We start from the raw sequence: 14,144 nt of genomic DNA on the forward strand, positions 1-14,144 counted from the left end.
CTTTTGTTGGAATGTCCCTTAAATCAACTGTTCTGGCTACATCCTGGTTTCTTTTTATGTAGGGCAAAGAAAGCCATGCAGATTGTGCAAGATGCTTAAAACTAGAGGGTTCTGCGTCCCTGCTTGCCACTGTCTCCACCTGCCCCAGAGATAAGACCTTAGACCTTCTTCCTTTCCACCCCATGCAACCGCTAGGTCTCACTTTCACCTTCCCAACTTTATTTCTGTCTTATATGCTTCACTTCCTTGAGCCCCACCAGCTACAATCAGGAATTATGGGAGCTGTAGTTCAGCAACATCTGAAGGTCCACCTTTATTTTGAAGTTTCCTGGTTTTCAGTGGAATTAAGTACATAACAGCTTTTATCACTGAAGACTGTGGATTTTCAAAGTGCTTAAATGATGGCTGCATTGTTGTTGTTGTTTAGCCGTTTAGTCGAGTCCGACTCTTCGTGACCCCATGGACCAGAGCACGCCAGGTACTCCTGTCTTCCACTGCCTCCCGCAGTTTGGTCAAACTGATGCTGGTAGCTTCGAGAACACTATCCAACCATCTCGTCCTCTGTCGTCCCCTTCTCCTTGTGCCCTCCATCTTTCCCAACACAAGGGTCTTTTCCAGGGAGTCTTCTATTCTCATGAGGTGGTCAAAGTATTGGAGCCTCAGCTTCAGGATCTGTCCTTCCAGTGAGCACTCTGGGCTGATTTCCTTAAGAATGGATAGGTTTGTTCTTCTTGCAGTCCATGGGACTCTCAAGAGTCTCCTCCAGCATCATAATTCAAAAGCATCATGATGCTTAAATGGTGGCTGCATTATGACCTATTATTTAACATAGAGTAAATGAAGGTTCAAATCGTGCACCCACTTACATGACAGCGAATCTCACTGAACACCTCCCTCTCATTCTTCTAGATTCCCCTTTTGCTCCCAGCCAGTTCCACCTGCCGAATTCTTCCTTTCCCCCTTCCCTTCCCCCGACCGCAAGAGGACCAAAACTGTCATATTAACCTGCTCTTACTCATTTCTCTCCCCACCCCACCCCACTGTTCTCAGAGCAACGTCACCCCAAGATATAGGCCCCATATATTATACAGGAGGTGATTTGAGTTCCTTGCATTGACAAGAGGTGGCTTTATCAGCAAAGGTTCCATTAGATCCATGATAAATTGGAAGCAGGCTGTTTTATCAACCTAGAGCTACATAGATAAGCCGCTGTGGCATATTGCGTCAACAGGAAACAATAATAAGCAGAAGCAGCTTGCTGAGTAGGGCAAAACTGTTAACATTAGCTTCTTCTGCAGGTGGGATGCTGCTGCTTTCTGAGGAGAGGGTGAGGGGTGAGATGGTTGATCCAGTGCAAGGGCACCAACAGGAGCACTGGATAAGCTCTGCCAATGTCAGGCAGCCACCCAGCAATAAATCACATGGAGTACGTGGCATTAATACTTTATTAGCAGAAACAAGGCCTGCTCAAGGGAGACAGGCCTAAGGAGCACAGCAACTCTTCTTGGTCGGTCTTGTCCCTATGAGGCAGTTGCAGAGGCTCCTCCTCCCCCAGGTCCTTCCCAAGCAATCTCAGACTATGCTGACGTGCCTGTCTCTGCTTCTCCCTCTTCATAGTTCTTCTGGACCTGGGAGACCAGCGGGGAGAGAAGCTTCTTGCAGCAGGAGGGGAAGACACCCTGGCTTTTCACCAGCCTGACTCATCTCTGCCTCTTGGTCTCCTTCTTCTCTTGCTTCAGCCTCTCCCTGCTCACTAAACCCTCTTATCTCTTCAGCTCCCAACATCTCCTCCTCCCAGGCTCCCCTTCTCCCCTGTCCACTCTTCGTCCTCCCACCCCCAATCCCCAGGTCCTGAGCTTTTGTCCCTTGGGGGTTCCCCAGCTGGTGCCTCCCACCACCCCTCTGTCTCCAGCCAGCCCATGACAGCCAATGAGTTTGCACCATGCACCTATTCCTTTTGACAGAGGCCCTTACTTCATACTAAACATTTAAGAGGCACCGCTTCTTTGCAAGACTGCTTGCATTTCTAATTCAAAGCTAAACGTTGCGTTTCAGCTGACTGAAGACCTTCTGTTAAATTTCAATGTGTTTTACAGGCTGAACCTATGCAGTCAGCAGCAAGCGCCACAGAGGTCAATGGAACTTACTCTCAGGAAGCTATGCATATGAGAACCATTGTACTGATCCCCCAATTTACTATGCAATTTATGTTTTCCGGAAGCAGTATGACACAGTGGTTTGCTGAGTAAAATAACAGTCATTGTGTTTGCTAATATGTTACCAAGGTAGATTAACTCTCCTGTGTTTAATCTCCTCTCAGATGTTTGCTCAGATTTCAGTGCAAGGCTGTTCCTTTGAACAGCAGATAATGCTGTCTCCCTTTCTCCCATTCAGGCTCCCCTCCATCGATAGACATTAAATCTTCATGTGTCAGAGGTTGTGGCAGATTAATCTTTGCTCTTGTACATGTGCAAATATAAAGGCATATGCATGGAGCACAAAATGTCCAGGCCTTGCTCCCCCTTCCATATTTGCTTATCCAGATAATGGAATCAGCTAAGAAGTTTAAGGTGCAGCTATTCTGTAATAAGTACAGCCATATAACTATTATGAGATTAAACATTCCTAAGCTAAAGTAAATGGTTATGCTTAGTTAACACATCCTGTTTCAGCAGCCAGTGCAAGGAAGGTACAGTAATTACAGAATGCAATGTATGGAATTCTGGGAAAAGCCCTTTTCAGTGCGGAATGGTGCATAAAAGCAGCAGTCCTGCCTTGGTCACCAAAATGTTGGCAAATAGGCAATCTTATGCATACTTATTTGGGAGCAAGTCCCACTAAACTTGGCACAACTTACTTCTGAATAAGCATGGAAAACAAAATATGGTCAAAAATATGGAAAGCAAATTATGAACAAAAACATATGCAAACTAAAATTTTGGTAAGTGGTCATTAAGGCACTTAAATATTGCTATGTAAGTTAGGATGTTTTGGCGCAATGTGCATCATTTTGCACTAGTTTGCACTGGATCTTATTTGCCAGTTTAATGCCTGTTCGCCCAGTTTGGAGAGATCCTACTCATAATCCCTTTTTATTTTTAACAGCCCTGAGCAATTTGGTGCATTCAGTCAATGTGGCTACCACACTGATCATCCCAACAGTCATTTATGAACAAGTGGGGATTTTTTAAAGCCCCTGTACTGATCTTTGGGGGACGCAGGTGGCGCTGTGGGTTAAACCACAGAGCCTAGGACTTGCCGATCAGAAGGTCAGCGGTTCGAATCCCCGTGACAGGATGAGCTCCCGTTTGTTCGGTCCCTGCTCCTGCCAACCTAGCGTCCTTTTATATATTTGAACATGGCTATCATATCACCCCTTAACCTCCTCTTCTCCAGGCTAAACATGCCCAGCTCCCTTAGCTGTTCCTTAGCAGTTCGAAAAGCACGTCAAAGTGCAAGTAGATAAATAGGTACCACTCCAGCGGGAAGGTAAATGGCGTTTCTGTGTGCTGCTCTGGTTTCGCCAGAAGCGGCTTAGTCATGCTGGGCACATGACCTGGAAGCTGTACACCGGCTCCCTCAGCCAATAAAGTGAGATTAGCGCCGCAACCCCAGAGTCGGCCATGACTGGACCTAATGGTCAGGGGCCCCTTTACCTTTACTGATCTTTGGGGGATTCCACTTCCTCCATTGGGAGAGAATATCCATTTATTTAGCAAGCTTCATATATGGCTTAATATTTAAAATAAATCTCTAAACTGTTTATATAAAATTGTCCATTTTTTTCTACTTGTTTCCTGTTCCATAACAACAGTCATCAGTGTCACAGAAAATACTACTGAAATACTATCCCAGTAGGAAGTGGAAGCAGTTTACTGTTTGAGACATACTGTACCAAAAACAAATTGTAGCAAAAATCTAGATTTCATTTGGTTACTTCCCACTAGCAAGGCAACTCTTTGAATACTCGTTGGTTTTGCAACTCGAATTGCAAAACCAAGCATATTTCCGCAACAACCTTTTTTTTTTTAAGGCTGTGGGTTATTTTAATTTTAATTTCCACTCTTGGACCATGGGTTAAGAAAATAAGTGCCTATCCCCAACTCATTTAAGACAAAGAATATAGCAGCTATTACTTTGTCTTTGCTGGGGAAGAACGTTCTTTGAAGAAATACAGTGACATCGTAGTGCCCAGACATGTGCATCTGTGTTGTTTGGAGCTATATTCCATCTCTAAAGCTTATGTCTTTAAACAGATACACGTAGATTAACAACACATACACATATCTATATGTAGACCTACAACATTACACATTTTTCTGGACATCTGTTGTATTGATTCCAAGTATATCATGACAGATAATGTTTAGACTGCCCTGTAACATCCAGCAATTAAGGCTAAACACAGGATAATTTAGTGCTGTATCATTTTGGGTGAGATGGGGGGGGGGGAGAAGAGTCTCAAACAATAATAAAATTCCTGTGCACATTCAAGGAAGGAGTCAAGCCAACATTTACTAACAGATGCTTATTAACCATGCAAGCAGACAACCACAAATGAAAGCTTTGCAGATGGCTCTTTTTGAAAAATGAAAAAAAAAAAAATCCTTTTGTGCCACAGCAGCGTGTGGGCTGTGAAGAGTTTGGCTGATACACTATTACCAGGTTGGCTCTATTTGCATTCTTCTCTAGTGCAAGCAAAAGTAAGTTTTGGGTTCTCTTCCTTTGCACGACTTAACCAGCAAAAACCATTTTAAAATGTCAGATTTCCTGTGCATCCCTGCCTCTCTTTCTTTCTCCCCCCCCCAAACCATGCCATTCCTCTGCGATGCGAGCCCACCCTCTTCAGCAGAATATTTTGTTCATCCTGTTATCTCAGTTATAGTCTTTTATCAAGGATGTCAAAGGTGCACTTGCAAAAGTGATACAGGGTGGCATCCAACATTCTTGTTCTGTTAGTGCTAAGATTTCCACTTGCACAATGGAACTTTCCCCCTCATCTCAGCCCCCCACCTATAATAAGCAATTCTTTATTCCCACCCGCCAACAAGTGTCAATCCCAGGCCCCAAAATCTGCTCTGCACGGTTGCTGGGGAGGAATTTCCATTGTACAGTCATAAGTCCTTAACGCTGATGGTATGAGTTTGTTGAATACTGCCCCATGGGTAAAACCACAAAGAGCAGGTGAAAAGAGCCATTAATAGCCAGAAGGTTTCAAAATACAATGGAGTAGAAATGTTTTTAAATGCCAGCATGATTTTTTTTTTTTAAGTTTGCCTGGTGCTTGAGACATGCCACATGTGTATCTCCCGGGGGGTGGGGGTGGGATTCCATAGCTTGGACACCATTCCTGACAAACCCCACCCCACCCCCTGCTCTTGCAGATGAAGGTGGTATTTGGAGACGGACACTGGCTGATGATTTTAGCAAGAAGGCTGGAAGGGGAGGAGATCGCTTTCAAATATTCGGGTCCTGTGCCATTTAGGGCTTTAAGGTAGGGTGGCCACTTATGCATTGCCAATAAAGAGGCTTTGCATTCCCCTCCAAAATATGACACAAATTTGCAAAGAGTAATTTATATGCATAGCCGCAAATTTAAAAATAGTTACTATAATTTAAATATAGCTCCAATGCACATCACCTGTCAAGGACTGGCAGGATGAAGAGGAGTAGTGAGAGGCAGCAGCTAGGGAAACCCCAAGGGAAACCCCAGAGGAGGAAGGCTCAGAACCAGGGGTGGGAGACAGAGGAGTGGTCAGAGGGGAGAGATTGGCAGGAGGAGGTGTTGGAAGCTGAAGGGGCAGCAGAGTTTAGTGAGCAGGAAGAGCCTGTGACAGGGAAGAGTTCAGATTCTGAGGCTGAAGCAGAGGAGGGGGCGTGTCGAAAGACTGCTGAAGAATCCAGGGAGTCTCCCCCACCTGCTGCAAAAAGCTCCCCCCCCCCCCGGTCTCTAAGACTGCACAGGATAATGAGGAGGGCAGAACAGAGGGCAGAGGACAGTTTGAGACTGCTTGGGAAACGTCCTGGAGGGGGCTTTATGGGTGGCAGAAGGCAGGGACCTTCCATCCTGGCAACTGTTCCATATGGGTAAGACCGACTGGGAAGGGTTACTGAGACCACTAGGCTGAGTTGTATTCTGTTTCCTTGAATAAAGAGTTACTCACTGGCATTGGGGATTTGCTTCCTTTCTCACTGACCTAGCTGTTGATGGGCAACGTCAAGGCCTCTCCCTTCGTAGGGTTCCTTACCTTTAAACCAGATTTGGACTGGGCGGCCCCTTTAAACAGAGAACACCTCCAAACGGAGGACTTCAAAAGAGAGGTCTGTGTAAAGCAGGGCACATGGCAACCCTGTGTTCAAGGTAAGCACCAACACTTCAAATTGGATCAGGAAAAGAAACAGGCATCCAGTGGAGGTCTTTTAAGACCAGTGAGATGGCATTTGAATCAGCAGTGCCAGTCAACTCTGTCTCGTGCATCCTGAACAGATTGCGGCATCTGTTTTCCTCCCCAGGGGCAACCACAGATAGACCTCATTGCACTTATCTTGAGAGGCTGTTACACAGCCAGACTCTTGGTTCAGATGAGGTTGCAGCTGGTATAGCAGTCAAAGTCAATGAAAAGCATTCTCCACTCTCAAAGTCTCTTGGGCTCAAAAGGACAAAGGAGGATCCAGGACCACCACAAATCTGCAAACCTATTTTTTCAGAGGAGTGTGCCTCCACTCAGAATTGGCTGGTTACAATCTCACAGGAACATAGTAACCTGCCTTATAACAAGTCAGACCATCTTGCTCAGTATTGTCTTCACCAGGATTGCCCAAACTGGGGCTCCAGCAGCTTCTGAACTACAACTCCCATCATCCCTAGCTAGCAGGACCAAGGGTCAGTGATGATGGGAATTGTAGTCCAAAACCAGGTTGTCTACACTGACTGGCAGCCCTACCTGGAGATGCTGGGAATTGAACCTGATACATTATGTATGCAAAACCAATGTTCTACCACTGAGCTATGGCTCCTTAAACTAGTCTAGAGGATCATCTTGCTCAGTAGAATATTCAAGTCACTTGGGAACTTATGTGACTTTCTCTGACCTGATTGGTGTGATGCCTGAAGGGAGGTCGCTGAATGGATGGAAAAGAGACAAAAGAGATATGCAGTTGTTCCCACCCACGTAGCTGGAAAATTCACACCATCTCAAGGCGGGGGATTGTACTACACGAGAACAGTTCCCACGATGCTGGTTTTGTCTGTGCAAGAAGGGCAGAAGCTGGAGTGAGAACACTGGGGATGTTGGGAATTGTAGTCTAACGATATCTGGAGGGCACGAAATTGACCACCTCTGTCCTATAGGAGACCAGCTATATAATGTACATCACAAGCATATGTATGTCACCAAACCTCAGTTCTTTAAAATGAAATGCCATTTCAGGAGGTGGAAACTTAGAGTGAAGGGGCTGGGAGGGGCTGCCTTACACTTTCCTCTCTTTCTACTTCCCTGCTTTAAATTCCCCCTTCCCAAGGTAGCACCAGGGCTCAGTTACATCTGTCTGCACTAGCATGTAGTGAGCTCCTCAGAGCAACCTGTAAAGGCTGGTATACAGCACAATCCTATACCTGTCTACCCAGAAGTAACTCCTGTTATATAAAAATGGGGCTTACTGCAACCAAATGCAGGATAGAAGCCTTGTATATCATTTACAAAAAATTGATGAGTCTTTTATTCTATAGCTTTTAGAGAAGGCCATGTTGGGTTCTGTTTGTGGCTTGTCGGGCTTCCTGTTCATTCCAGAAAGCTGTTCCTTCCCACTTGGTGGTGACATGCTTCAAAACCAGCATCTTGCATGCAAAGACTTTCCCTTGTAAAGGGGCTTAACAGAGCTCTGGGACACAGGCAGCACATGCAACTTCCTTAGCCTGCGCCTAAAAATATGGATGCTCACCACTTTTGAAAATGCAACCTGTTAAGTCTTTCGATCCAACAAGGTTCAAATCAAATGTCCTATAACCAGGCTCATTAGAAACTTACAGAAACACCCAAAAGAATCTCCTGCTTTTTCTGTAGTTTGCTACCATCAAATAAAAATTTATGCCCGGCTGATCAAATACCTGCAGCATGGGTTTTGAAAAATGAGGAAATATCCAATATGCTTCTACATACAAGGAGAGCGGAAGTTACCAGCAAGACCTGTGTCCCAGAATCAGCTCTACTGACTTAACCAAATTTTTGCTGTTAGCAAAACCTGTGAGAAAGTCACGTCTCAAGCACATCACCACAAAACCACATGGAGTGAAGCAATGTCTTCTTTAGCATGAAGAAGGGGGCCCTGACAAGCCACAGGCTTCATTGCAAACCACTTTTCAAAATACAGAATAACCACCATATCCAACTATTACTTGTTCAGTCATCATATATAGAGAGAAAGCAGGGCTGTGAAGCCTGGGTGTCTTACTAGGTTTGCAGTGTATCTGAAGAAGTGTGCATGCACACGAAAGCTCATACCAAGAACTAACTTAGTTGGTCTTTAAGGTGCTACTGGAAGGAAAAATTTTTTAGGTTTGCAAGGGTCTTCCTGGCTCTCACTGCTGGGCAAAGAACTCAAATTCCCAGCTCTGTTTCAGCCAAAGGCATAAATCTGATTGGTGCACAGCAGGAAAGGCACAGGTTACAAGGTACAACAGGTACCTAGGAAGTACAGATACATGGCTAAATGCAACCTAAGACAGTGATCCAGCTAGTGACATGCCTCCCTCGGACAGCTGCTTCAGGATAACATGGACGATGCTGTTTAGCGATTGTACTTATTATTAATGTATTTTTTCACTGTCAGGGAAGCGTGAGGTCCTTAGATGAGGCCCTTGAGATATTTTATCGCCTTATGCCCCCAAATAATTTGAATGCCATTGGAAAAGATGTATGGGCTGATGGGGAGAGGGTGCCATTTTTTGGCTCCTTTAGGGTGGCTGTGCTCTACTTCTCAAGAGGACAGTCATGTGTCATAAGTCATTCTGACGAAGATGGAAAGGGCTACTTTTTCCTATCATGAAAAATGTATGTATTGTATGTACTGCATGTATGCAACGCAGTCGTGGGCGTAGCTAGGAATTTTTTAATATATATTTTTAGGGGATCGCAGTCCCAGCTGATAAGCTGAAGAGAAGCGATACGAAAGGAGAAGGGACCAGGGCGGGACAAGGAATGTCCGCGTCACCCATTCCTGGGAATCCACATGCAACTCCTTCTCTCGTCATCCTTTCCGAGCACAGCGGAACAGGGCGACACGTTTCGGAAGGGCGGGTGTGATGTCGAGCGCCGACCACGCTACGGTGACGCCGCTGCCAGGAAACCCGCGCGCCTCACTCGCTCGATACTCACCCCGCCCTTTTGCCATGGAAACGCCTCGTCCGGAGCCCAGAGAGGCGTAAGCGAGAACCCGGAAGTGTGCCGCGGCCGGTTTAGCCCCGGCTCTCTATGGTGGCGGGGTGAGGGTGGGGGGTGTGCGGTGAGGTAATAGTTTTCCCTCCCCAGTTAAGATCCGGGAGGGAGAAGAAAGCGAGGAAATGGCGGAAATGGAGTGAGTGGGTTCTCCTTGCGGAGTGGGAGGGGGAAAGCGCGCCCCGTGAGAGGGGCTGGCTGGCGCGTCCGCGGGGAAATCCCCGGCAGGCCTGAGGCGGGAGGAATGGAGGCCCCGGTTGCCAGGGCGATGCGGGCGAGAGGGAACGTGGGAAGGCGAGGCCGGGCCGGGCCAGGCAGGCGCTGAACGGGGCAGAGGGGAAAAGAGCCACGGCAGGCGCTGCCCCGCCCCTCAGCGGGTGCCCTCATGGACCTGCTCGCCCCAGGGGCACGCGCCTCTGAGCATATGCAGAGCGCCTTGGGGCCAAAATCCACACCCTTGTTCGCACCCTTGTTTTCGTCTGCCTCAGCCCTTTCCTGAACCAGCCTCGTTGCCAGTTAGAATGAGGATGTTGGACTACAAGCCAGGAAGCCAGGGTTCAAATCCTTGGAATGAAAAATACATTGGGTGACCTGGGGCCAATCCCTGGCCCAGTTCACACATAGGCCATTTGCCCTAACTGGGGGATCATCCGGACTGAGGTTCGTGCCGCAGTTTCTAGGCACAGCTTGTAGGCATGGGGTCAGAGTGGGTTTCTTTTCTTGACTCTCCACTTTCTCTAGGAAAACTCAGGGCTCATCCAGACTTCCTTTTGTGCTGTGTTTCTAGACACGGGCCAGCTTTAAAGAGCCGTATATTGAGTGCTTTTTTGTTTTGTTTTTTGACTCGGTGCATGAGAAAACCTGCTCCATACCACAGAACGGGAGGAAACGGTCATCCTCAGTTTTTTATGAGGAAAGCAATAGGACAAAAACAGAACCACCATTTGGACCCGTGCCTACAAAGCGCTGACCTATGCCTATAAATTATGGCAGAAACAGAAGTGTGGATGCTGTGGTTTGGTGTGAACTCATGTGGATTACCAGGGTGAAGATTGTGGCTGCTGGACATTCTGTGGCCACACTATGCAAGGCTAAACCATGGTTTGGCATAGTGTTGCATCCTGAACTCAGGCTTATGATTTGTATCTCTCAGACAAACCATGCATAGTACGCTGAGAACTGCCTTTGGTTACAGCTTGTGATTTGTCTGGAGTGAGACAAACAAGGCAAGGTTCAGACATATACCTAAGCCGCATCATGGTTTAGTCCTGAGTAGCTCAGCAGCAGTAGAACCAGAGGAGAAGCAGGGCCTGGGTTTTGACTCCAGGAACCTGCTTATTTGTGTGAAAACATGGTTTGGCCTAGGGTTATATCTGAACCAGTTTATAGTATCAGCCTAGTCTACTTTACAGAGGTGCTCTGGGGATGGAAAATTGGGGATGTAAGGGAGAATTGTACATGCCACATTGAGCACCTTGGCGATAAAAATGTAAAATAAATCAACATTAGATTGCTATCCCATCCTTTGGAATTTACGGCAGCATATAAAGTCCTCTCCCTTTATCTGTTGTCCAAATGTAAAATCTACCTTGGGCAGCATGCTCCCATGCATTTAGGAGACGCCTTTTATTCTTCTGTTGACAACCTGAATGCTTGCACACAAATAGCTCATAAAAGTGCTTTTAAGTGTTGCATGTGAATACACACCTGAGTCAGCATATAGGGGCCCTGGGGGTATTACCAGCTCAAGTTCCAGATGCTGGTACATGTCATTTGAGAAATCAAATCACTTATGCCAGATAAGCTGATCCACAATCAAGGACATGTTTCTCCTCTTCACTTCCTCCTGTGTATGGATTTATCTGGAGTTCTTTTCTATAATAGCTTAGTATCTCAGGGTGGGTGCAAATCAAAAAGCTAACCACTGCCAGTCAGCACTTTGCTTTCAGCTAAGATTTGCAAGTATGTGAGAATTGGGGTGATTAAGCGAGAGAATTAAGTGTGGATGCCTGTCACTTCTCCCTTCCCAACAAATCAAACCACCTACAGAATTTTAGAAATCAGAGTTGGTTGTGCTGCATGCAGTCAGCTGCAGCCCCTGAAGATGATCAGCACATGGCATGTCTACCAGTAGGCAGTACTTGCCAAGTTGCTAGGCTGAAAAAGAGCTATTACAGTGGTACCTCGGGTTAAGTACTTAATTCGTTCCGGAGGTCCTTACTTAACCTGAAATTGTTCTTAACCTGAAGCACCACTTTAGCTAATGGGGCCTCCCGCTGCTGCCGCGCCGCTGGAGCACGATTTCTGTTTTCATCCTGAAGCAAAGTTCTTAACCTGAAGCAATATTTCTGGGTTAGCAGAGTCTGTAACCTGAAGTGTATGTAACCCGAAGCGTATGTAACCCGAGGTACTACTGTACTGCCTTGCTGTATACTTATTTTCAGCCTTAGCAAGGCCCCTAGAATTGGTTTGGGGCTATCTTAGACTGGAAGGGAGAGGATGTTTGTTTGCTTCCTTCCTTCCTATTTAATGAAATCATCTGCTCAAAGGGATGGGCACATTAGGTAACTTGCAGGATGGCCCAACACATTTACAGGGAGAACTGGCTGCTGACTGAAGGAATATGGAGCCAGAGAATCTATCAAAACATAAGCAAAGCCCTGGTGGATCAGGCCAAAGCCTTATTATAATCCCACATCCTCTACTCACAGTGATTCCTAGCAAGTAATAGTCAGAGGTGTACTGCCTTCAACATTAGAGAAAGAACTTAGCCATTGTGGCTTGATAGCCTTGTCCAATAATTTGTGTAATCCTTCAAAGTATTATCCAAACTGATGGTCACCAGTACATCTTGTGCCAAGTAGCTGTAAGAAAAGTGAAGGGGGAGAGCAAGTTGACTTGTTTTTCCTCTCCCCCCCCAGCAAAATATTGCTGCTCCCCACTTGAATTTCTTTATGTTGACACACTTTTTGCTAGAGGTTTTTGAGGTTAGTTAGGATGAGGGACAATGACTTGTGGACCTAGTTCACACACTGATGCACTTCACAACTGTTTCACAAAGCAGTGGTTAAGGGAACAATCCTGTATACAGCTGGTGGTATAAATTGAGCCGGCATAAAGTACAGTGGTACCTCTGGTTACGAACACTTCAGGTTACAAATGCTTCAGGTTATGAGCTCCGCTAACCCGGAAGTAGCTGCTCCTGGTTGTGAACTTTGCCCCAGGATGCGAATGGAAATCGCACGCCAGAGGTTCATGCGCAGCAGGAGTCCCCATTAGCGAAAGCGTGCTTCAGAATAAGAACAGTTTCAGCTTAAGAACAGACCTCCAGAATGAATTAATAATAATAATAATAATAATAATAATAATAATAATAATAATTTATTATTTATACCCCGCCCATCTGGCTGGGCCTCCCCAGCCACTCTGGGCGGCTTCCATAAAAACCAAAAATACAGTAAAATATCACACGTTAAAAACTTCCCTGAACAGGGCTGCCTTAAGATGTCTTCTGAATGTCAGGTAGTTGTTTATCTCTTTGACATCTGCTGGAAGGGCGTTCCACAGGGCGGGCGCCACTACCGAGAAGGCCCTCTGCCTGGTTCCCTGTAGCTTTGCTTCTCGCAATGAGGGAACCGCCAGAAGGCCCTCGGCGCTGGATCTCAGCGTCCGGGCAGAATGATGGGGGTGGAGACGCTCCTTCAGGTATACTGGACCGAGGCCGTTTAGGGCTTTAAAGGTCAGCACCAACACTTTGAATTGTGCTCGGAAACGTACTGGGAGCCAATGTAGGTCTTTCAAGACCGGTGTTATATGGTCTCGGCAGCCGCCCCCAGTCACCAGTCTAGCTGCTGCATTCTGGATTAGTTGTAGTTTCCGAGTCACCTTCAAAGGTAGCCCCACGTAGAGCGCATTGCAGTAGTCCAAGCGGGAGATAACCAGAGCATGCACCACTCTGGCGAGACAGTCCGCAGGCAGATAGGATCTCAGCCTACGTACCAGATGGAGCTGGTAAACAGCTGCCCTGGTCACAGATTTGACCTGTGCCTCCATGGACAGCTGTGAGTCCAAAATGACTCCCAGGCTGCGCACCTGGTCCTTCAGGGGCACAGTTACCCCATTCAGGACCAGGGAATCCTCCACACCTGCCCGCCTCCTGTCCCTCAAAAACAGTACTTCTGTCTTGTCAGGATTCAACCTCAATCTGTTAGCCGCCATCCATCCTCCAACCGCCTCCAGACACTCACACAGGACCTTCACCGCCCTCACTGGTTCTGATTTAAAAGAGAGGTAGAGCTGGGTATCATCCGCATACTGATGAACACCCAGCCCAAACCTCCTGATGATCTCTCCCAGCGGCTGCATGTAAATGTTTACGAATTAAGTTCGTAACCAGAGGTACACCAGATCCAAGCTCTATCCAGGAGCAGGGCTGTTGCTGGCTCAGCTGGCCTAAGTCTGGCAGATGGAAAACAAGCCTATAAAACAGTGTTTGAGTTTACTCCACTCTTTTTGTTGGCTTAACTGGGTTTCTGGCTTAACTGGGCGCTGGGTTGCCATGTCATGTGACTAAATTAAACAGGCATAGGATTCAGCCTGTCACCCCTCTGGTCCCACCCGTGCCACATTCCCAAGCAGTACTTCTTTTTCAGCCATGGCTCAGCAAACTGGATCCCAGCTGAGCTGGGATAGGTAAATTAAGGTGGCGTA

The 14,144-nt window shown here is 46.7% G+C and overlaps 1 protein-coding gene across 4 annotated transcripts in view; it reads left to right on the forward strand.

Annotated features, from left to right (window-relative positions):
• The first annotated feature begins 9,373 nt into the window (after positions 1–9,373).
• Positions 9,374–14,144, forward strand: part of SLC9A8 (solute carrier family 9 member A8) — a 66,458-nt gene continuing 61,687 nt past the window's right edge. For 2 of the 4 annotated variants that reach the window (XM_053394215.1, XM_053394219.1), the window contains exon 1: positions 10,406–10,454. In XM_053394215.1, the coding sequence (XP_053250190.1) occupies positions 10,408–10,454 (47 nt within the window). In that variant the 5' untranslated portion in view covers positions 10,406–10,407. Of the gene's footprint in view, positions 9,421–9,478; positions 9,574–10,405; positions 10,455–14,144 lie in introns of those variants that run through there. The other 2 variants (XM_053394216.1, XM_053394217.1) reach the window with 2 other exon arrangements.

Source organism: Podarcis raffonei, chromosome 6, assembly GCF_027172205.1.
Source record: "Podarcis raffonei isolate rPodRaf1 chromosome 6, rPodRaf1.pri, whole genome shotgun sequence".
Classification (NCBI taxonomy): Eukaryota; Metazoa; Chordata; class Lepidosauria; order Squamata; family Lacertidae; genus Podarcis; species Podarcis raffonei.